This window comes from Molossus molossus, unplaced genomic scaffold (genome assembly GCF_014108415.1).
Source record: "Molossus molossus isolate mMolMol1 unplaced genomic scaffold, mMolMol1.p scaffold_m16_p_1, whole genome shotgun sequence".
Lineage (NCBI taxonomy): Eukaryota > Metazoa > Chordata > Mammalia > Chiroptera > Molossidae > Molossus > Molossus molossus.
In genome coordinates, this window is record NW_023425344.1 from 33553947 (window position 1) to 33577532 (window position 23586).

Consider the following 23586-nt stretch of genomic DNA (forward strand, 5'->3'; position numbering starts at 1 on the left):
TATAACATTTTTAAAAATAATTGCAACATCATTTTTGAGTCTGATGTTACTCTTAAATATAAATAAGAGGAAATGAAACCCTAGTGAGACGCAGATGGGCAGAGCCTCCATCTGATTCATATCCATACTTTCAGCACCTGGACTGTGCTGGACGCACAGAAAAAGTTTTCAATTTATTCTGGCCCGATTAATGAAAACACTCAATGTTTTGATTATATTATTTATCACTATAGAAGATAAAAATCTGCATGGGAATACAATAATATGTCAAAGAAAATGACTGATCCTTCCCATGTCTTTTATAAAAAGCAGTTATTTCATTTCATGAGTTGTATCAGGATGTGTTGTTTAGATGTGGGTCTGGAGAGAGAAGATACAGCAGCAGTTCAGCGGTGAGGACGGAGGCACTCCCTGACACACTGACACACATACAAAGCAGGAGGCCACCGCGACACTTCTCAGTAAAGTATAAAAGGAGGTAAAGACAATTTACATTATAAATTCCATCTCTAAATTAGATTTTTATTAAATAATTTTATTTAATTTTGTCAAATAACCATTTTTAGTACTACTGTCTATTAAATATCAAATGTATACTGATCCTTAAGAGTTGGTTACCCCTCTCCAAAATTCCTAAGATATTATTTAATTATTAATTTTTATCCGAAAAGACAGCTTTCCATTTATTGTGGGCTAATGCACAGAATATACCTAGATGCCCTTTCAGGAAGTTTTAAATCAAGTTAAACAGAAAGGAAATATATAATAATGGGAGGCAATACAAATAAAAACAATTCAAAAAATTAAATTCAAAATTATAAATGTCTAGAAAAGATGACATTGATCAAGTTCCAGAAATGTCCTCATTTGTGGAGGCGGGCAACAAGGGGGCTTTTAAACAAGACAAGAGTAACTGGACAGAGAAAAGGCATGCCTGCTCCTGCCACACTTGCTGTGCCAACTTCTTAAGGTTCGGGTTGGCTTGTGATTCTGTTACTACATTCTGGGGTTCATCCTTTTAACATCTATGCATCAAGGACCTACTATTGGCAAGGACAAATAAAAGAGTACAACTGTTTATTTCATGTGTCAAAAAATAAACATGAAGAAAACTACACAAAAAAACAAAGGATGCCTAACAACAAAAATTATGTTTTGCCTATATCACCTCTAGATACAGTCAACCATATGCTCACGCATGCAATATTTCACTACTCTAGACACACTATGAAGAACGTGTTATTTTCATTTAAAGTAATGTCAGGTGTATTTATTTCATATTCAGAATGGTGACATCGCTTCATTTATATTTGGTGTCTTAATAGCTCTAACTTGTCCACTGAGAAATGCCTTTCCTTTTTACACTATTACTGCATCATGAATAAATCCTTTCTTTGGTATTGAGGCTTTTTTCATTTTTCTCTTTAATGCCACTTATGCAATGCAAATGAGTTTTTCTCTGCCGCATCTGCTGAGTTTTTCCAACATCATATTTACGTTGTGTAACGTGATTGACTATCTTAAATAATTTTGGGAGAAATGCCAGTATTGAAGTGGTAGTTTCCATGACAATAAAAGAAGGCTTTGTAGTTAAACAAAGAAGAGATTCTCAAAGAAAATTGAGAGCTGACACTTTTGGTAAGAATGGACAGAAAAAAGAAAAAACATGATTGAACTTCTCATTCCACAAAACTATGGTCATCAAAATAATTAGAGGCTTTTGCATGTTTATATGCTATCATTCTTCCTTTTTATTTCACTTGATACAGTGAAGGCACATCATTCAGTCAGAAATCTCTTTAATCCCGTTACAGAACTGCATTTCTATTCAAGAGAAGGAAAAGTCAAAAGCTGCCCCCCGAATAGAGAAAAATGGGGGTGCCAGAAAGAGCAAGGTTTCTGAAAAGGTCAGGCAATGGGACACGTTCACACAAGAGAAGCTCTTTAGCAGTGTCCACGAATTTATCCTGAACCTGCCCTGAATGCCTTGTGGGCCCGGGGAGATGACTTGACCTTCCCTCTTTTCAATTATTCTGGGAGAGTAAATGCCTCTGCTTGACATACAAGATATAACCTCAATGACCTAAAGAATGCCAAATGCACAGAGCCATTTCTGAAATAGTCTATGTACATGGAAGATGCCTGCATGTAGCAATCCAGCTACATCATGTCCTTCACATTTATTTTAGGAAATTAAGAAAAAAAAAAAAACCCTTCCATTAGTTAGAAAGTAGAAAGAAAATTACACAGATCCAGCATCTGTGCCTGCCATTTGCAACAGGCTGATAGCTCCTTTTAAACAATTGAATGTATCCTTTACAATGCATTCTTAGTTGACAAAAACAAAACATTGATTTTGCATTGTTAAAGTGCTAGCACTTGACACACAAGGTAAATGACATAGTTCTGATCTTCAAGGAGCTCCTGGTCTAATTTATACATTTACAAAAATATACTGTTGTTTTATTAGCAATAATGTAAGTGATAGTATAAGCAACATGATTTAAATATAATGATATTTGAGAGTACAGTAAGGTTAGCCAATCAGTTCTGTGAAGAAACATTTATTTTACTTCTGTATCTTACTGTTACAAGTATGAAGCAGTCCATAATATGAGAAGAAACTATAAAATTAAGTCGTTTTGCTGACTATCCTTGATATTTTTGACCCAAAACATGTAACTTCATCCCCATACTTACAGCTGCCAAATTTCAGAGGACATGAATGAGCATCCATTGGAAAATCCTCCAAGTGCATTGGACATTCAGCTTGAACTGTAAGCCTAAAAGTCAAAATCCCACTCTTTGTTTAAGTAAATTGGCAAGTCAGGATAAATCACTCCATATTGTCAACAAAATTAATGATGAAGTAAGACTTTCATTATAGCATCTTAGATTAATTAACATTTAAACCTGATTCTGTTCTTTCACATTTAAATGATCCTTCAGAAGACATTAACATACACAATATCTAAGCTCAAGTAAAACAATAATATTTATTTACAAATATACTTACCCATTTTTTACTCTGTGCTTTGTTCAAAAGTAAAGAAGTTATATATGCATTTTTGAAGAGTTAATTTCTCATTAACCTCACTATTTCTATTTCAAATATTAGAAAAAAATTTTTTTTAAATCTCTATAATTAAAAGAATGTCATTTTCTCCCCCAACATCTCATCCACAACTATATAACAAAATTGATTAAGTAATTCAATATTGGCTCACAGTAGCTTCCTTCAAGATTATGTAAACTTGGAATCAGTATCATATGTAGACACATGAATATAAATATAGAAATAGGTATAGATAGATATATATACATAGATGTATCTCCTAAAATTATCTTGTTGAGACTAGACTAGACTGTTGGCTAAATTATGAAAATCATATACATATTTTTTTGTATCTTAATGATCACAATAAAGAATAACCAGCAAATTTATAATAAAGTTAGGAATTATTCCATATCACACAAAAGTAAAGTAGATACAACAGGAACTTAATAAAATGTATAGAAAATCCCTTATAATGAGCAAAACAAGTGTGGCAAACAATTTGATTATAGATTAATACTTCAAAGAGAGTATTTAAGAGCCCTATGCTGTATTTCTCAAACTATGTGTTCTCTGCCTGCATTTTGTTTACATTTCAAATTTCCAATTATTGTTTAATCCACAGGAATGATCAAAGTGTATAGAATCACAGGGGTAATGCCTCTGTTTTACAAGATCAGAGGAAAAGGCAGAAAGAGTAGATAACACTTTCATTTTAGGTAACGGTCATTTAGTAATGAGCCCTCAAGGGGGAAAATAAAAAGATCAGGACTGAATTAATGCTCCTTCTTAAATAACTTTCACAGTTAAAATCTACCACTTAACATTTCCTGTGAAATAATAAATACATCAATTGCCTGTAAAACACATTTGTCTCTATATAATGTTGATGAACGTCGTCCATGCTTTAAAGTCTTTACTAAACATTTAAATTTTACGTTATCTGTTATTTTATTGGATTTGTGATTATTTTCTTTTTTACATAATACCAACAACATTTTAAAAGATAAATTCATGGGAATAGTTAAAATGGAATAGTAGTGTCAACAACTGTATATTTTTTTAATTTTTTAAAGTTTGAATCAATAAAATTGATACTACATGACACTTTTTGATTTACAAAATGACCATTTCATGTGGTTTAATCTAATACATATGCTTAGGGTATCCAATTTATTTGTAAGCTTTATTAAATAAAAACTAACCTTGAGTTTAAAAAATATTTTTTAACTTCATAAGGAAAAAAAATATTTTAAAAAGTAAAAGCTCGCTTAAAAATCACTTAAATTATCAATGGGTTATCTAATGAGATATTAAAAAAAAAAAATGTTGGCATTAAGCAAAATTTAAGTCCTGCTATTGAACAGTACTTAATTAAAGTATGAAAAATAAATAGCCAAAAATTAATTATCAATAATTAAGACAATTCTTGAAATTTTATACACTAAGATAAGTATCAAACTCATAAATATTATTTGATCTTTAATTTTTCAAAATACATGCAATTACAAAGCATATTATAGGTAGTACAACGATCTGCTATGAAAATGTTTAACTTGGGCAAATACTTGACAACTAAGTTGGCCAGTTTTTTTAGTACATGAATTACTCAGTATGTAAATGCATCACACCAAACCTACAAACATACCTCATTGTGTACAGCAGTGTCCCATCATCCTGGATTCTAAGAAGCTTATTTGGCATTGTCATATTATGAGCTACCGATTTTTTCCCATTGTGAAAGAAGGTGTCTGGAGTCCAGATTTTGCTAGCCATTAAATTGTTAAGTCGAAGGATGTTCATAGGACCTTTAAATTTTAACCTTTCATCTTTCCATTTTTGTCGAAAGAAAACATCTATTGTATATTCCTGAAATATAAAACAAAATTCTTTTGAAAATAATAAATGTTTTAGATACAAGGGCCACAAAACACCAACAAACAATATAGTTTTAAAAGATAGTTATATTAGACAGAAGCAATTTTGAATCAGAAAGATCATTCCTTTCTCTTATCAATAAAAGATGCCATTTACAATGGGATAAAGCATTTGTATTTACACAATTAGCTACATATTATTATGAAAATTAAAAATAAATGTATTCTATCTGTCTTCTTTCAGTTGGACAATGTCTGAGCTCAAACTGCTTTGCTTCATCCTATAGATTAGAACGAATTACTTGGAGAGGGGGTGTGCTTGGGGCAGGGTTTGGTGAATTGCTTTGTCATTTGTCTTAAGAAAGAAATAGCAGGGAGCCTTCTCAGAAAAAAAAAAAAAAAGAAAGAAGTACTAAACACACTGTCAGATCTGTATGAGTCATCATCTCTGTTGCCAAAGAAACTGTAGAATATCTTATTTTATAAAATACTAAAACAAAAATAAATGGTGAGATATCGTATCATTAACAAGAATGTATTAGGGGATAATGATGATTTTAATAAAGTTTATTTTATAATATTAGTTGTAATAAAAAGACTTTGGCAAGTTATTAGTTATTATATTTAACAAGGTATTATATTTGTATTTAAATACAACTATTTTGCAAATAAACTCTTTCAGGTTAAAATGTAATATTAAATAAAATACAGATCAGTTTGTGATTAATTCCTCTATTATCATTGTCCAATACTTTTTATAGCTGCATCTCTCTCTTCCCCCTCCCCTTGCTCTCGCTCTTTCTTTCATTTTGCCCCCTCCCTCTTCCTCCTTCACATTTCTCCTTTCACTTCCTATTGCTTTCTTAGCATAGAGAATGCGTACATTTGGATGAGATATACAATTCACAATCGAAATTAATACTGACAGTCTATTGGAGGTTCAAATTTTTGTCCATATATGTTTTTGCAACTACTCACATGATAAATCATTAAAATTTTCAATTACATACTTGAGGTTGGAAATTCAGAGATTGTCCTTGGAGCACAATGTCACAGTTAATCACATGTAAGAACATAAATGCTTCAGCAGTTGGCAATTTCACTCAACTGAAATTGTGTGTTCAGGGCACATGCCCAAGTTGTGGGTTCAGTTCCCCATCAGGGTGCATAGGAGAGGCAACTGATGGATGTTTCTCTCTCATATTAATGTTTCTCTTCCTCCCTCTCCCTTCCTCTCTCTCTAAAATCAGTGAAAACATGTTTGTAAAAAGGCAGATTAAAAAGATCATATACTTATGCAAATATCAAATCATTTGTACACATCTTAATCAAGCAAATGAAAAAGTAAACGATTCTCAGCGATCACCCAAATTGGAGTGGATGGAGATGACAAGTGTCAGCCATGGGTAACAGAGGAGGAACAGGACATGAAGGTGGCTCCGGGTGGTGCTCCTAATCCTCAGGAGAAAATTTCATAATCACACCCGCCCTCACTCTCCATGGCTGTCATTGTTTGAAAAGGTTTATTCCACACAGGTGAAATTAAATGAACGACAACAAAATACTAGATCAAGAAATGAGTCTTTGTTTATGATAAATTTTTACACAAACGTTTCTTTCCCACTGTGGTTCCCTCAAATTCAAACAGAATATGAATCCCCATTTACTTCTCTAGGCGAACGGAAGGTATTTAGCAAGTTTTTATAAAATTTCAAATTCCATTTTTCCATTTCTGTAAAATTATGGTGTGTTTTATGGGTTTTAGAAGCTATTGTTATGGCAATCATTTCCTATAGACATAAAGTTTCCAAACAGTAAATGTTAGGTGATCCTTTTTAAAACATGTTTTCAGGAACACAGTTTGCTTTTGAGCATTCACGGTGCCCTGGTTGTCCAGTGCTAAGCTGTGCAGCACGCTCTGGGCCTCTCTGTTCCACGCTCACCACGCACACTCATGCTACTCTCTGTTATAACACTCATGTTATTCCTATAACCCTCACTCGTCACCATTCCTCACATACAGCAAGTGCCTACCCTCCCGAATCAAGAGCTCTGCTCACAACCACACTCCCAGTCCTCTGAACATCTGGAAATCCATAGCCAGGTCTCCATCTACCTTATTACTCACAAAGCATTCCATTACTGCAAGGTCTTACATTTCAATTACACACTTGTTCCCCTGCCTCCCGACTGGCTAGTAAATATTCAAGAAAGGGACCATGGCTTTCATCTGTATATTATTTTACTCTGTCTTCAGATATGGAAGGGAATATAAAAAAATTACAAACACCTTTTATCATCAGCAGCAGCATCATAAATATTATCAAAGCCTTCTCTCTCCTGTTTATTCCATCTCGATCACATTCCCCTACCTCTGACAAAATAATGTTCCTGAATTTGGTATGTATTATACCCATACACGTACTTACATATTTACTATACAAATCCATGTGTTGTTTGTCAATATTTTTAACATTTACAGAAACGGGACCACACTGTATATATTTTTCTGACACTCACTTTTTTCAGTTATGTTGTAGAGATTTATTCATGGCAATACATCTCCAACTTTGATTCATTTTCACTGCTACATGCATTACCTTGTAAGAATATTTCACTTGTTCTCTGTTTTCATTTTGTCACAATACGGCTATAAACATTGTTACATGATGCTTTCAGTACAAAGGTGTAGGAGTTAGACTAGAGGAGAGGTCAGCAAACTTTCCCCATAACGGGCCAGTTAGTAAGCATTTTAGACTTGGCAGACCATATGGTCAGTATCACAACTATTCAACTCTGCTATTGTGTCAAAGCCCCCACAGGCAATACATAAATGCATGAGAGTCATATGTTCCTACAAATCTTTGTGGCAGCTGACAAGATTTGGCCCATGGCCCTAGTATGCCCACTACTGCTCCAAAGTAAATTATAAGTGAGATTGCTGGGTGTATTGTATGAGCATCTTCAAAATAACAAGTTACTGTCCAACTGAAGTCCAAAGAGGTCTACATATTTATATTCCCACTAGAATGTATAAACTCTCTTGTTTCTTTACAACATGGGACAGAGAAAATACTTCATTTTAGCCATTACGGTTGGTGCAAAATGTTTCATGGTCCTACCATTTGGAGTTCCCTGCTAACTAGTGACATTTAACACATTTTCAAATGTTTATAAAATACTCTAGTTTTCTCTTATAGATTTTCTGTTCATTTACTTAGTTTTCTTTAAGTTGCCTTTTCCTTATTGAGTTACAGAAATCCTTTATATTTTTTATATAAGAATAATTTCTAAACACAAACTCAATAAGAATTCTAATAAAGATAATAAACTATACAACATATCATAAATACAGGGGTGGGTAAAAACAGTTAAATTACCAGCCAACTTTACCTGAAAGATAAATTATGAGTAAGGATACAAAATAATAACAATAATAGTAATAAGACAAATAATAATACAAATATATAATACAATAATTAAGACATAAATAATAATACAAGAATAAAGTGTGTTGCATGAACTCACAACTATAAACCTACTTTTGCCAACCCCTTTATACCTCTTTGTTTCTTATAGAAATGTAAAAGTTCTGCTTTTAACATTTAGGTCCTGGAATCATTTATATAAGGTAAAGATCCAACCTTTTTCTCTGATGGGAAAAACAACTTTCTATTAAGTGTTTCATCATTCCCCCAGATCTAATGGCATTTTTCTCATGTGTCTAATGTTAATATAGGTAAGGGGCTGTTTCTGACATTTCTCTTCTTTTCTGTTGTTTATTGTTGCACTGGTTCCACAGTAAAGATTACTATTGGTATATAATAATTATGATTAATAGTGTTTTGATTATTGAGTCAAAGAAATTTTATAATTTTCACTATGACTTTCCTTTTCTTTATGTAGGAGATATTGTAGCATGCATTTTTATATTTCAAAATGTATGGCTTTATTTATTCGTATTTTTGTCAATGATGTTTAATTTTACTGCATTTATAATAAGAGACTATGGTCTGCAGATACCAGGTGTTTCCAATTTTTAAAAATATCTTGAGATTTCTTGTTGAATCTGACCATCTCCATTCTTTAATGGCAATTCAGTCCATTTACATTTAATGTAATTACTAGTATTTGAACATATCCTCAGACTACATCATTTTTATCAGGGACAATTAAAATAGTAAGGATAAAAGGGATAATTTATATAGATGTTTCATGATTGACTGAAAAAAATAACCCAGGAACAAACTCTAGAAAACTGAAGAAGAAGAACTATAAAAACACAAACACAGAAAGAGAGAAAAGAAAATTTAAGAAGCATGTAGAGATCAACAGTATCAACTAGTGCTGAAATATCGCGAAAGCTTAGTAGAAACAAGAATTCAAAAGCTAGAATACGATGGGTTGAGGAATGGACAGAGGGTACCATTTCACTGGGGTAAAAGTACTCTCACCAAATCCTGAATTTGTAAATGCCATTAAAGAAAATCGGCATTTCACTAGTAAAATCTAGAGACTGGCTAACATCATTCATTAGCCATGCAAAAGCCACCTAAAATGCAGGAACTTAAAATAGCAACCAGTTATTATTAGCTCAGAAGTCAAGAGACTAGGGGTCAGTGGATCTACCTGGGCTCAGCCGATCTCAGATGTTCTTACTCATGCATCTGCAGGTTAGCTGGCCATTGGTCGATCTGGGCTCACATCCCTGTAGGGCCACTGGGGCAACTCAGCTCTGCTCCAAGTGTCTCTTCCACCTCCAGGGACCACAGGGCTGCCTGGGGCGTATCTTTCACATGACAATGACATAGTACAAAATAGCAGACCCCAGTGCACAAGCTCATTTCAACTCATTGCCTGTGTAATGTCTTTTTAATAAGACATTAGCCAAAGCAAGTCACATAGTTGAGGTGAATGACACATAACATAAAAGGCCACCCCACTCTTAGTGGAAGGGCATTACAAAGCTAAGCAGAAATAGTTGCAGATATACAAAAAAGTAAAGAATGGGGCCATCATTGCAACTTATCACACCAGCCCCATGTGAGAGAAAAATAAAAGATTTCTGTGAATGTATGAAGAGTTTGAGAGCATCTAAAACTACACTTCATCATGTGCCCCCAATGAAAACCCCAGGGGTCAAATACAAGGGAGGCAGGTTGGTTATAACTCAGTAAAAATAACTATAATGAATTGCATGCATTGCACCTAAATGAAGAGAAACCTGTGAGCTGAAGCAGGACTACCAGCTTAATACAATAGTTTACAAAGTGGGATTTGTACATCCACTTGGGCATAGGAAGAAATGTTTGAATCTTTATTGATTTTAGGGAGAGAAGAAGGGAGAAGGAGGGAGAGAAAGAAACATCCATGAGAGAGAACACTGACCGGCCACCTCCTGCATGCCCCCCACTGGGGATTTGGCCCACAATCTGGGCACGTGCCCTGACCAGGAATCGCACCAGCGACCTCTTGGTGTATGGTCAACACTCAACCACTGAGCCACACCAGCTGGGCTAGAATCGTTATTTTTATATAGAATTATCATCCAAATATGGGAAGTAAATACAGTTTTGTTAACAGACAATATATGGAATGGTATTGGCATTCTCACCATGTCCGTAAGTAGAAGATAGTCATGTACGGAAGAAAAGGAGCTTTGACATGGAATGGTCAAGTGATGCCTCATTCATTTGTTCTCGGTGTACTGTGATTTATACTTCATTGAATTTGCAAGTTATAACATCTAGTTCTGATTAAACTCACTCAATTGAAAATAGACAAATTACTTAAAAAAATTACTACTAAATGACAGCATGGATTGAGCAAAACACTAATAATTACATAAGCACGATTGGACATCAAGAGAAAGGATATCTGTTTTGTGCCTTAATAATAGCTCTCATTAGCTACATTAAAAATAATGAAATAGCCCTGGCCAGTTTGGCTCAGCAGTTGGAGCATCGGCCTGCGGACCAGAGAGTCCTGGGTTCAGTTCCCACTAAGGGCACATGCCTCGGTTGCAGTTTGTCCCTGGCTCCAGTTGGGGTCATGTGGGTGGTAACCACTCAATGTGTCTCTCTCACATCGATGTTTCTCCCTCTCTCTTTCTCCCTCTCTCCCTCCCGCTCTATCTCAAGATAAATGCAATAATAATAATAATAATAATGAACTAATCAACTCTAAAACAAAATATGCAAAAGCAAATTTATAATTATCATTGTGGCTATTTAAAATATGGTTTAAGAACACTCACTATTTTAATGATGAACTTTATCTTAGGCACATGTGGTACCTTGAAACACTGGTTAATGATAGTATAAAGCCATTGCAAATAGTGAGTTGGTTTGAAAACTGAATATTCAGAACATGAAAACAAATAACTAAAATTGGTGAATGTGTTTTAAAAATGAGCATGGTGGTTCAGTAACCAATAGCCAATAATGCACTTCTAAATTTGAATTTATGTACTATTTTCATCTATAACAGTCATCAAAACTAACATTAAAACAAAATGAAATAGAGTCAGATCTTTGATTTCTATATCATAAAGTATTTAAGAAAGATATTTAGAAATAATAAAGCACATATAAACATATTAATTGTTAAAATATTTATTATGAACAACAATCAAGTGGGAGCAAAACTAAATCAATTTTATTAATAAATATAATAATTATTCCTGAACAATAAGTAATTTGACTTTCTCTTATTCAAATTTCTGCTTTAGTGTTTGGTTTTTTTTTTTTTTTTTGTATTGTATTATATTAGTACAAGAGTATTTAGATATAACCCTGGCTAGTTTGGCTCAGTAATTAGAGTGCCAGCCCTTTGGTCTTGGGTTTGATTCCTGGTCAAGGGCACATACCTGGGCTGCAGGTTTAATCCCTAGCCCCAGTTGGGGTCGTGTGGGAGACAACCAATCGATGTTTCTCTGTCTTTCCTCTTCCCTTCCTCCCTTCAACTCTATCTAAAAATCAATAGAAAAATATCCTCGGGTGAGGATTCACAAACAAAACCAATAACAACAACAACAAAGTATTTAGATATAGAAATACATAAATAAATACAGTTGATCCATCAGTTTTTGTGGGTTTGCTTTCTAGGTTAAAAAGGCAGTGTAAGAAGACAACCAAATCATATTAAATGGATATCTACTAAGAATAACAGGATTTCCAAACAAACTATTTACATGTGTGTGCCTTAAAGTCATATTAAATGCACATTCTCAGTATTTGAAAAGAATAGAAGCATTCCTTAAAATCAACTTAGATTTTGCCAGGGGTATAAACTGTTATAGTAATAGTTTGATTTGTGTGTTACAAAAACTGCCAGAAAAATACAGAACAATGCACCCTTTTCATAAAAACTTAAGACATGGACCCATGAACTGATATTCTAAAAAAAATCAATAATAACAAGAGCAAATACAAAATACCTGAGGGAATACACAAACAAGGAATAAGCAAATTTAGACAAAACTTCACAGGACATAGCAGGCAGCTATCCTAGGGAGAAGTGAGATTGATTATTGGGTAAAACTGAAATGAAAGACTTTATATACTTCTAGATTTTAAAAAGTCTTCCAGAAATGTAATCCAATTTCTCCTTTTTATAGAAGGGGTTGTAGATAAATGCAGTAAATATCCTGTTTCCAAGCTAGTTAGGGGCAAAACCTGGGATACAGTTTCCAGTACAGTACTTTACTACCAGTATTATTTCCATTATTTGTATTGCAAACAATCTGTTGCTTATTTTATTGCATAAATATGATTTCAAGGACACATTAACTTAGTGAAGACAGCATATCTTTAGTTCCTGTGTATATTAATTATAAGTCAATGCCTGTAGCCTGTTTCTGATGAATTATATCTACACCTAAAACATCTAAATGGCAGGACTGTTCTTGGAGCAATTTCTCATCCACTTTGATATACTGAATATATTTTAAAGTATCAGAGTTTATTTCATTATACCCTTTTTGCTAATAAAAGCTAGTCTCCTCTGAGTAAATTCTAATCAGTGCCTTTCTTTCCCTCCCTCCCTCCCTCCCTCCCTCCCTCCCTCTCTTCTTTCTTTCTTTCTTTCTTTCTTTCTTTCTTTCTTTCTTTCTTTCTTTCTTTCTTTCTTTCTTTCCTTGCTTTCGTAATTGTATGTTATTTATTTGTATTTATTTCTTCCATCACCATTTACCCCTATATACCCTCCTCCACTACCACCCACTTCTCCTCCCACCACAATCACCACACTCATGGACACAGACAAGAGTGTGTTTCTTGTATAACAAATAAAAATGTGGTTTATAAGGCAGGTATGTAGCAATCAAACAACATTCCTGGACAATATAAGAATGGTTAAACTCAAACACTTCTATTTGGTATTCAAAGGCTGAATAAGAAATTAGCCCAGTATTAGCATTTAAAATATTTCAAAAAGTGAAAAGCTTAAAACCAGATCACCACACTGTCAATAAGCCCAACTGGAACAAGACCATAAAACCCCATTCTGCAAAGAAGCTCACACAAATGGAGACTGCAGAACAAGACAGACACAGCGTGTTCAGAGCACCGTGCAGGTAAGAGTTCTGGCCTATCTTTCGGAACTAGAGGCCAGGCATGTCTCGTGAGCAAGCCAAAAAACAATGCTAAAGATTCATATTCTAATAGTAATTAAAATAGGTCTAAGCAAAGCATTCAAAATGATTAATAGTTCTAATAATTCAAACATGAAGAGATGTGTAAAGGTCTTTAGGTGGTGGGCACACAATGCAATATGCAGATCATGTGTCATAAAAATGTACACTTAAAAACTATATGATCCTATTAACCAATGTCACCCCAATAAATGTGATTAAAATAAATAAATAAAATTCATAATAACCTCACTAAATATGTAAAATTATCACCATTTCATAAGTAGAGAACACTTTTGAAGCCACATTTTTAAAAATAATAAAGAGAGAGAAAGCCAAATTTTGAACTCAAACATTATGCTTCCTAACACCAAGCTACTTGCATTAGACCATACATAAGAACAATGCTTGGAGGCAGGATGTTAGAGTGAATTCTTCTTCTTCTAGAGATTAATGAATGGATGCTAGTCATTGATTATGGAAGGTGACAGGAAGAAATCAGTTGCAGGGCTGACACTGGAGTTTTAGAGTCTCTGTCAAAGTCTTTCCTCATTTAAAACGGACTCAAACACAAGACTGAAGGATATCGGCAAGAATAATAAACTGAGTAATAAGAAATAGATGTTAAAGCATGGGCTCTTAAGTCAGATAGACCAGGGTACATAACCTTGAACAGATTTAGTCTCTATCTCAGTTGACTTATTTGTAAAGTGGTGGTAACAATAAAATCTACTTTCTAAAACTCTTGTAAAGATGAAGTGAGATAAAATGTGTGAAGTTCTCAGAAACCGTTTGGAACTCAAGGAAACAGCATGTCTTAACTCACCTTCAAAGTACCCTCCTCCTCCATTTCCCATACTCAAAAAAGGGCGGCCTGTCAAGGGAGGGACATCTAGCAACAAAAGGTCACAAAGTCCAGTACCAGGCTGGAGGCTGAGGAGGATGCCACAAGAGATCCATTGAAGAATAAGCTGCCTATGTGTTCTGGCGTTTGGGGTAATAAAGAGGCCGTGGAGAGGAAATCTCCATGGTGGAGATGCAGCTGCCACCATGATGTCAGGAAAGCGGATCCAAAGAATGAAGTGTTGCTGGGATTGGTCAGTAGAATTTCTAGAGCTCTTGGGATAAAGTCCAGATTCTTCCTCACAGGCTCCAAGTTCCTTTAATAACCTCCCCCTCCTTTAGCTCTAGCCTGGTGTTCAGTAATTTTGTCCCCGAACCACACTCTCTCCTGCAGCAATACTGACAGGCAGGGCATCCGATGCCTCGCGCTCCGTCTTACTACCCAGACACACTGATCTTTGCTGCAGTCTCTCTTCCCTACCCACCCCTCCATTTGGCCAATTTTTACTTCAGATTGGAAACAAGGACCATGACCACTTTCTTACATGCTGTGTCACCAGCAACATAGCAAATAAACAATAATTAGTCTGAATGAAAGAATGAGAAGATTCATTGGAAATTAAATATTATAACAAGGATTCTGGCAACAATAGCGCGAATGGTACATAAGGAGAAAGGCATCAGCAGAGGAAGATGGAAGAAATACTCTCAGACATCTTACAGCAAAGAGCATGCAATACCCTAATGCTTAAATTCACAGGTGAGAATGTCGGCGTGCGTGTGCTTGCATAACTATATTACACTAATCACTGTGGGCTTTTATTGTATATAATAGTAATATTTTAGAGAATGTTGACACAGAGCCATGCCTGCTCGGCCAGTGTGACTCAGTGGACTGAGTGTTGTCCCATGGACTGAGAGGTCCTGGTTGGATTCCTGATCAGGGCACATGCCTGGATTGTGGGCTTGAACCCCAGTGGGGGGGGGGGGCGGTGCAGGAGGCAGCCTATTGATGTTTCTCATATTGATGTTTCTATCTTTCTCGCTAAAAAAATCAATTAAAAAATTATGTGTGTGTGTGTGTGTGTGTATTTTTTTAACCATGCCATAATAAGTTCACTGGTAACAGAGATCTACTACGTTTTAGTTTTATTTGGCAATGCTTTGGCTTTTGAGAGGCAATTGACTATAAGTCCCTTTTTTGACCTGGCTCTGAGTTATTTTCTAGCCTCATTTTCTTTCATATTCCTAAGAACATTCCAGGCTTCTATTCTACTGAAATTTTACATTTTATTAAACGAAACAAACTCTTCTGATTTGTACTAGAACATTCTTCTTGTTATGTAGCTGGCCAACAAATTCCCTATTTGTCCTCCTTAGCTATCTTCTTTTTCTAGAATCTTCCTCAGATATAGATATCCTTTACCCACATCCACTTCGGTAATCCATAAATACTACAATAAAAGCATGATCACACTGTTTTAAAATCATGATTTTTTTTCTTAGTCCCCCCCCTCCCACACACTATGAAAAACTTGAGGACAGGACTAGCTACACTCCAGTATTTCAGCTCCTGACACTGTGACAGACACAAAGTATGTCCTTAGTAAATCCTGCTGAAACGAACCAACACAACTCATGCCTTCTCGCAGCTCAGATTGCAGTGAAAAGAAAGACACGTAAAGGTTTTCATTATCCAGTGTGAAAAGTCGTAAGAAATGTGTGAACACCATGTGGTGGAGCACAAGGGCCAGAAAGGCTGATTCCACGTGGAGTAGCCTAGAGACGCATCAGAGATAAAATGTGAGCTTGGCCTTGAGTAAACGAAAGATCTCCAGTTGGCAAAGGAGGAGCGACGCACAACAGAAACAGGGGAAAACATGGGCAAAGCCAGAGAATTGTTCAAGATAATGGCATGCTCAGGGAACAGTCAGAAGTTTGATGCAATCTTTAAAAATAAAAGCCTTACAGCTCAGCACGCTGTCTCGCCTCCTCTCCTCAACCACGCTGCTTAGAAATGTCGCCTCCACTGTTGATGCATTTCCTCACCTCCCATGTGCTCAACCCACTTCAATCTGGTTGCCTTTACCACAATCAGCAAATACTCTCCTTGTTCTTCATATAATGACACACTTGAATCCTTTTCTTGGCTTTACTATAATATATGACACTGTTATTCTCTCTCTACTTTGGCAGTTCCCTCCTGCATTGGCATAAAAACCACATTCTCCTGGTATTGTGGGAAACCCTTGGGAAAATCCTCACCATGGGATCTGAGATCTTCTGTGTCTGCCCACAATCTACCTGTACTGATATCTCCTGACGTTAACACCAAGGGATAATATTTATTATTTTAAATCAAGACATACAAGTTCAACGTGACTCCCCCAAGAAGCCAGATCGACCCTGGCAACCTGGGGAAAGAACACGCAACTTCTGCAATTTTTTTTTTTTTTTAAAAATCACTTCATGTCCAGGAGTCATAGCTCTTTGTTATTTAGTTTATACAACAACGATGGGAAGGCAGTAGGGAATGCCTCTCTTCTGAAGAAGCCAAGAGCTAGGCCTGGATGCACTTAGTTCCCACAGCCCTCCCTCCTGCAAGATGAGAATGGATGGAGTCAAACTGCCTTTATTTGCCCTCTTCTGTGGAATTGTTACCCTATTCCCTAGATGAGGTTTTACTGTGAGCAAAACCTACAGATTCATCCCATTACCAAATGAATCATATCCTACCTTGACTAATAGCTCTAAGTGAAAAAGATAGCAGACTATTTTACACCATTACATCTGAAAAGAAATAAAAGGCAGTGTCTCTGACTTTTGTTGTTAAGGATCAAAGCGCAGTCTAGCTCAGAGAAACAAATCCCCTTTTATTTTGCCAGACATCCATAGTTGCTCCTTCTCAGTCTCCTAGGCAATCTTTTTTAACCTCTTGTTTTCTAAAGTTTCTGTGAAAGTATTATGACCATTTCATGCTAATCTTGTTCCTTACACACTTTATGTATGCCCGTGGTGTCAACTAGCATCACGTGGCTCCCCAAACCGTCTGCACTCTAAGCCCATCTGAGCTCCTGAATTATGCCTGCTACCTGGACATCTCTAATTAAATCCCACACCAGCTCAGAATGTCCAAAATATAAATATTTCACCCCAAACGCCAGAACAGATCCAAAACTTTTCCTGTTTCATATTCCAGTGAATGCTGCCACCCAATCCCCCAAGACTTTACCTTATACAAATAACTTATTCTGTTAAAATACAGATTGTGCCCCACAACTGGCAATTATGATTCCACAGATTTTAGAAGGAGCCTAGGAAATAATTGTTTTAATAAATATCTCCCAAAGATTCTCGTGCAAGTATCTATGAATCTAATTTTGAGAAACATTTTTTTAAACTCTAGGATGGTACTGAAAAATATTGACTGAATAAATGAATGTTCCCCAAGTCTAATTCCTATCTTTCCAAATATCAATAACCTTTTAATAGTCAACTGCTACATGCCAGCTCTGAAATCAGTAAACACTGTATCTTTACTCTTGATATATAGTATTTACCACATTTACAGCTGGTCTCTTTATTTAGCTTCATTTACAAACTACAACTTCTGATAAAGGTTAACAGCTAAGTCCAGTGTCAATTTTTGACCAAGCATTGACATATAGTAACTCTAAACCTATGATGTTAGCTACCAAACAACATAACACCCTAATTAGCTTCTGGGGAATCTAAGAGATACTGTGCACTGTGTTTTGATAACATAGAAAAGTAAGATCAATACACCAAAGTCACAACTTATGTGCCTGGCTTTTTCTTAATAGTCTAATGGTAAACTCTGAATCAGAAATGTTGCGATGACTTGAAAGTTTCCATTGTTCAAGTTTTAACTCAAATGCTTAGCACTGCAAGAGAGAACCATTTGAGCTGAGGTTCTTAGCTTAGCTTTTGGTGCAGTAATGGTGGCTATACCATTTATCCCTTAAGAATATGCACGCACACAGTGAAAGCATTTACTAATACAGGAAAAGTCATTCTATATAGAAACCAAGAAGAAGAATTAACAATTGAGTTGTAAATTTTTAAAATGTGCTCGCCTACTACAAACTTTGTCAACTGTCAGCTACTAGTATTTTCCAAAGTTTAATTACCTTCTTACTCACGAATGTTTTAAATGTTGAAATAAAAGAATTTAAACTTAATTGCAGACACCATAATTAGAATCTTTCACTATAATTTAGACTTGCAACTTTGGACAATTACACTAGTTAATATTTCTGACGTACAGCATGTGTGCATGTGTGTGTGCGTGTGTGTATGTGTGTGATGTGTGTTTGCTTTTTTGGTTCTTAATTCTTTCTGCTATGCTGTTTTTTTCTCTTAGGCTAATGTCACAACAAATCTACATCACTGACCTGAACAGGAAGACTTCAGAGTTTAGTTTTTGCTACTCAGTATGCACACCGCATAGAAATGTGTGTATCTGCTAAGCTGCTGAAAGTCAAGTTCAATTTATTCTTTACTTTTCTTCCATTGACTAATTGTTTTTGTAAGCCACCTTTATATGTGGCTGATGTGGGTATATTTTCCCTCCCCATTATAATATATTTCTTCTTTTTTTTTATCCTTACCCGAGGACATTTTTCCATTTTTTGTTCAGATAGAGTGGGAGGGAGAGAGGAAGAGAGAGAGAGAGAGAAACATTGACATGAAAGGGACACATTGAGTGGCTGCCACCTGCACGACCAACCAGGGCGGAGGAGAAACTGCAACTGAGGTACATGCCCTTAGCGGACACCGAACCCGGGCCTCTCTGGACTGCAGGCCGACGCTCTAACCGCTGAGCCAAACCGGCCAGCGCTACTTCTCTCTATCTAACATTTCATAGCCAAGTTTTGTTTCTTGACCTGGCCATGTATACTAATATAAATTCAAACTTTCCCTCATTATCTTGCTTTCCAGCAAAAATAATATCAAGATTGAAAATCACTCCATTTGATCATCAGGAAGACCAAATCACTACTTTTCAAATATACATACATGTTTTTAGATTGAGCTCCATCTTCACTAACAGATTTTGCAATATGAATAAGTGTATATTTGTTATGGCTGTGTTACATTTGTATATAGGTAATTCGGCTTTCATTTTCCCCAGCTTTATCATGCTTCTCTAGATTTGAACAAATAACAAATAGCACCTGTTGAGTGGTCAAACTATCTCTTGGCTCTTACTCAAAATCCTCCCCATTGCACACACTGTGATGTAGAGCAATAGCAGTGTACTGCCTCTAGCTACAAACCACCCTCCTTTCCCCTTCCTGGTGATACTGCAGAAGGGCTCCGTCAACGCTGGTGCTTTGCCAGCTGGCATAATGTTAGGCTTTGTCAACAGAGGGTACTGGAGGGACATCTGATGTCATAGTGAAAGGAGGAGACTTTTCTTTCTGCTTCTCTCTGTGGTTCAGGTGAATCGTCACCTTTGGCGTGGCTTCGAAGGACTGGCATGCAGTGAGTTTTCAGCTACCAGGAGGAATAGTCTTACACAGCAGCTTCAGCCAGGCCCCCGTGCTTCCTCAGCGCCAGTACTTTCACCGTCCTGGGGCAGCAACATCGTCTCCAGGGAGGTCTGATCTCGCCGTTGCAGGGAGCTCGCTCTGCCAAGTCCTTGGTTTCTTCCTTGTTCACGATGCTTCGCTCCTGGAAGTAGACACTGCCTTCTGCATTTGCTGATTCTGTATTGCTTTGTCTTCTTTTACCTTGTTTTATTATTTAATTACTTGTACCAGTTAATAATTAATATCCTAGATTTTCCCTGCGCAAATTACTGTTACAGATCCTTTCCTCTCTGGACTCTGATGACAGAGTATGTAGGTGCCCACTTGGTGGTGCTGGAATTAATCAGACTTCCTCCAAGCAAACTACTGGTACGACTGGGTAAACAAGGTGAATAAAGATGAAAATATAGTACAAAATCTGACATGACCAAAGAGAATCATGTAAGACTGTGTTAGGTTGGGATGCTCAGGGAAATGTATCATTAGAAAACTGTCCAGGGCCCACAAGCCTTTCAAGAGTCTCTGAGATGTTAAATATCTATTTCACTTGGGGAAATATTTCCATATATAGGTGCGTGTGCACACACACATACACACACTCACACTCCAAAACAGAAAAAGAAAACTAGAAAAATCAAATAAGTGATGTCTTACTTTAAACGTTGTCAACTAAAATTCCACTCACCTCAATTATACATAGTTTGGAATGTAAGGCAATTTTTAAAAATATGTTTTCAATGATTGTTTTAGAGAAACAGGTAGGGAGAGAGAGAAACATTGATCGGCTGCATCCTGCACACCCCTCACTGGGGATCCAGTCTGCAACCCGGGCATGTGCCCTGACTGGGAATCGAACTGGGACCTCTCAGTGCACGGGACCACGCTCAATCCACTGAGCCACATCGGCCAGGCTGTAAGTCCATTTTAATGTTTAATGCAATATGTGACAAGGTCTCCCAAAATAAGAAAGTAAATCTTGAGCCTGCTAAAATTTCTTAAAGTTCTTGGCTGAAGTTCACTGAAGAGAACAAATGTTTGCTTCAATTCAGAGATGAAGGAGTTTACATCAGTTCTGTTGTTGATGACTACATACCTCACCAGCTACCAACCTTTTATTTTTATTTATTTGCTTATGAACATTAATATTTATTTTATTTTCTCAATTTTTTTTTTTTTTTTATCCTCACCCGAGGACATTTTTCCATTTTTTGTTCAGATAGAGTGGGAGGGAGAGAGAGGAACAGAGAGAGAGAGAGAAACATCAATGTGAAAGGAACACATCGAGTGGCTGCCACCTGCACGACCGACCAGGGCCAGGGACAAACCGCAACCGAGGTACGCGCCCTTAGCGGGAACCGAACCCGGGTCTCTCAGGACCGCAGGCCGACGCTCTAACCGCGGAGCCAAACCGGCCAGGGATCAATTCAATTTTTTATTAAAATACTTTTTGTTTCTAGGGACAAAGAAAAAATACATAATTTTATATTTTGTAGTCATGTAAAATACAGTAAATAGGATTGTAGGAATGTAGACTAGATTTTAAACTATTCAAAGAAGCTTTCATAAAAGCAAACTCTAAATGACAGCAGCAAATAGACCTCAGACACACAACAGTTAACAGCATGATCGGCTGATCACGGCTACTTCCCTCGGACAGGGTCCTGGCCCAGTTCTGGGACATGTCCTTAACCATCAAGTCTTAACTGCCCACACCAGCTCTTCCTGTTCTTGATTTCAACTGGACATCACTGGATTCCTTATGTTGGCTGCTAAGCTTTAATTCTGGCAAAACTATAAAGCTTTCTTCCATTATTTCCTTACTTGATTTTTCTTAGAATTCACGATTTGTAAAAATGTATAAATTTCCCAACACTCTCTGAAAGAAAATCATATGTGGAAACACTAGCTAAATGATCAGTTTTTTTTCCTTCCCTTAAAATAAAAAATATCCAGCTGGTGTCGCTCAGTAGCTGAGCCTTGACCCATACATTGAGAGATCACTGGTTTGATTCCCCCCATCTGGGCACATGCCGAGTTTCAGGCTCGCTCCCCAGCGGGGGGCATGCAGGAGGCAGCCCATAGTTGTTGATGTTTCTCTCTCATCGATGTTTCTATCTCTCGCTCCCTCTCCCTTCCACTTTCTAAAGATCCTAAAAAACATATTAAAATTTTTTTCAGCTTTATTGAGGTATAAATGACAAATAAAACTGTAATATATTTAAAGTATATGATGTGGTAATTTAATGTACCTATACACTGTGAAAGAATTCCCCCATCAAGTTAATTAGCACATCTATCAACTCAACTATTTATCTTTTGTATGTGTGACATTTGTTTAAATTCTGTCCTTTTAGCAAATTTGTATTATACAATACAGTGTTACGGACTACAGTCACCATGTTTTACATTAGACCCATAGACTTTTTTATCTTGTAGCTAAAACTTTGCACCCTCATATACACCTCTCTATATTCCCGACCCCCAGACCCTGACAACCACATGTTTACTCTCTGTTTCTATGAGTTTGACTTTTTTTATTCACATGTAAGTGATACATGTAGAATTTGTCTTTCTCTGTTAATTCACTTAGCATAATGCCCTCAGGGACAATCCATCTTGTAGCAAATGGCAGGATTTGGTTATTTCTCATTGCTGAATAATATTCCACTGTGTAGATATGCCGTGTTTCTACGTCTTTCTATTGTGAAGATGGCTACAATGAACACAGGAGTACAGATATCTTTTGAGATCCTGTATTCATTTCCTGTGGATAGACACCCAGAAGTGGGACTGCCTGATCACATGGATCATATTTCCAAACTTTTGAGCAACCTCCATAGTGCTTTCCTCAGTGGTTATACCATTTTACATCCCCACCAACAGTACACAAGGGTTCCTTTTTCTCCATATCCTCACCGATGCTTTTAACTTGTCTTTTTGGTGATATAAGTTTTGAAGAAAATATAAAATATAAAGGGCTAATCTGAACACCAAACCTAGAATGGTGCACTACAGATACAAAAAGATTAACATACGTAACTCTCATGTATTGGGGTAGAATAATAGTCAGGAGACTGTCACATAATCCTATAACACTAAAAATACTTGTTTATTCTAAAAAAGGTATCCCTCCCAACTTTGCATTACATGAAGTAGAAATACCATTTAATAAAAAACTCACCATATCTGTATCTGAGACAGGGCCAAAACTGGTCACGTAGATGTTAGTGAAGACTTCAGTAATACTGTCTGACATGAGAAAAAGAGATTGAATATAGATATTATATAATGAGAGGCACAGGAGACAGAAGGGGTCAAGTTTCAGTGCATAGTTAGAAAACTGTGTGATATTTAAGAATATTGCTTTTTACTTTCTTCTCAACTTTCAGAACCAACAAAAAGAGCTGTATTGCTCACTTATTTCATAGGTTCTTGCAACCCTAAATTAAAAATGCCTGGAAGTGTTAGGATCTTCTTACTTGGAAACTACACCTGATGAGAGCATTCTGTTGTAAGCATATTTCTGAAAATTAATAATTTCTTAAAGTCTATCATAACTGAGCTAGTTTACAATAAATTTCCACCAGTACTGAAAAATACAGTTAGTATATTACTATGTTATAT

The 23586-nt window shown here is 36.2% G+C and overlaps 1 protein-coding gene across 1 annotated transcript in view; it reads right to left on the bottom strand.

Annotated features, from left to right (window-relative positions):
- GABRA2 (gamma-aminobutyric acid type A receptor subunit alpha2) overlaps positions 1-23586 on the bottom strand; it is a 118476-nt gene that overhangs the window by 45104 nt on the left and 49786 nt on the right. Inside the window, exons 4-6 of the mRNA XM_036261662.1 lie at positions 23144-23211; positions 4704-4924; positions 2701-2783 (exon numbers count right to left, since the gene is read on the bottom strand). Of these exons, the coding sequence (XP_036117555.1) occupies positions 2701-2783; positions 4704-4924; positions 23144-23211 (372 nt within the window). The remainder of the gene's footprint in view (positions 1-2700; positions 2784-4703; positions 4925-23143; positions 23212-23586) is intronic.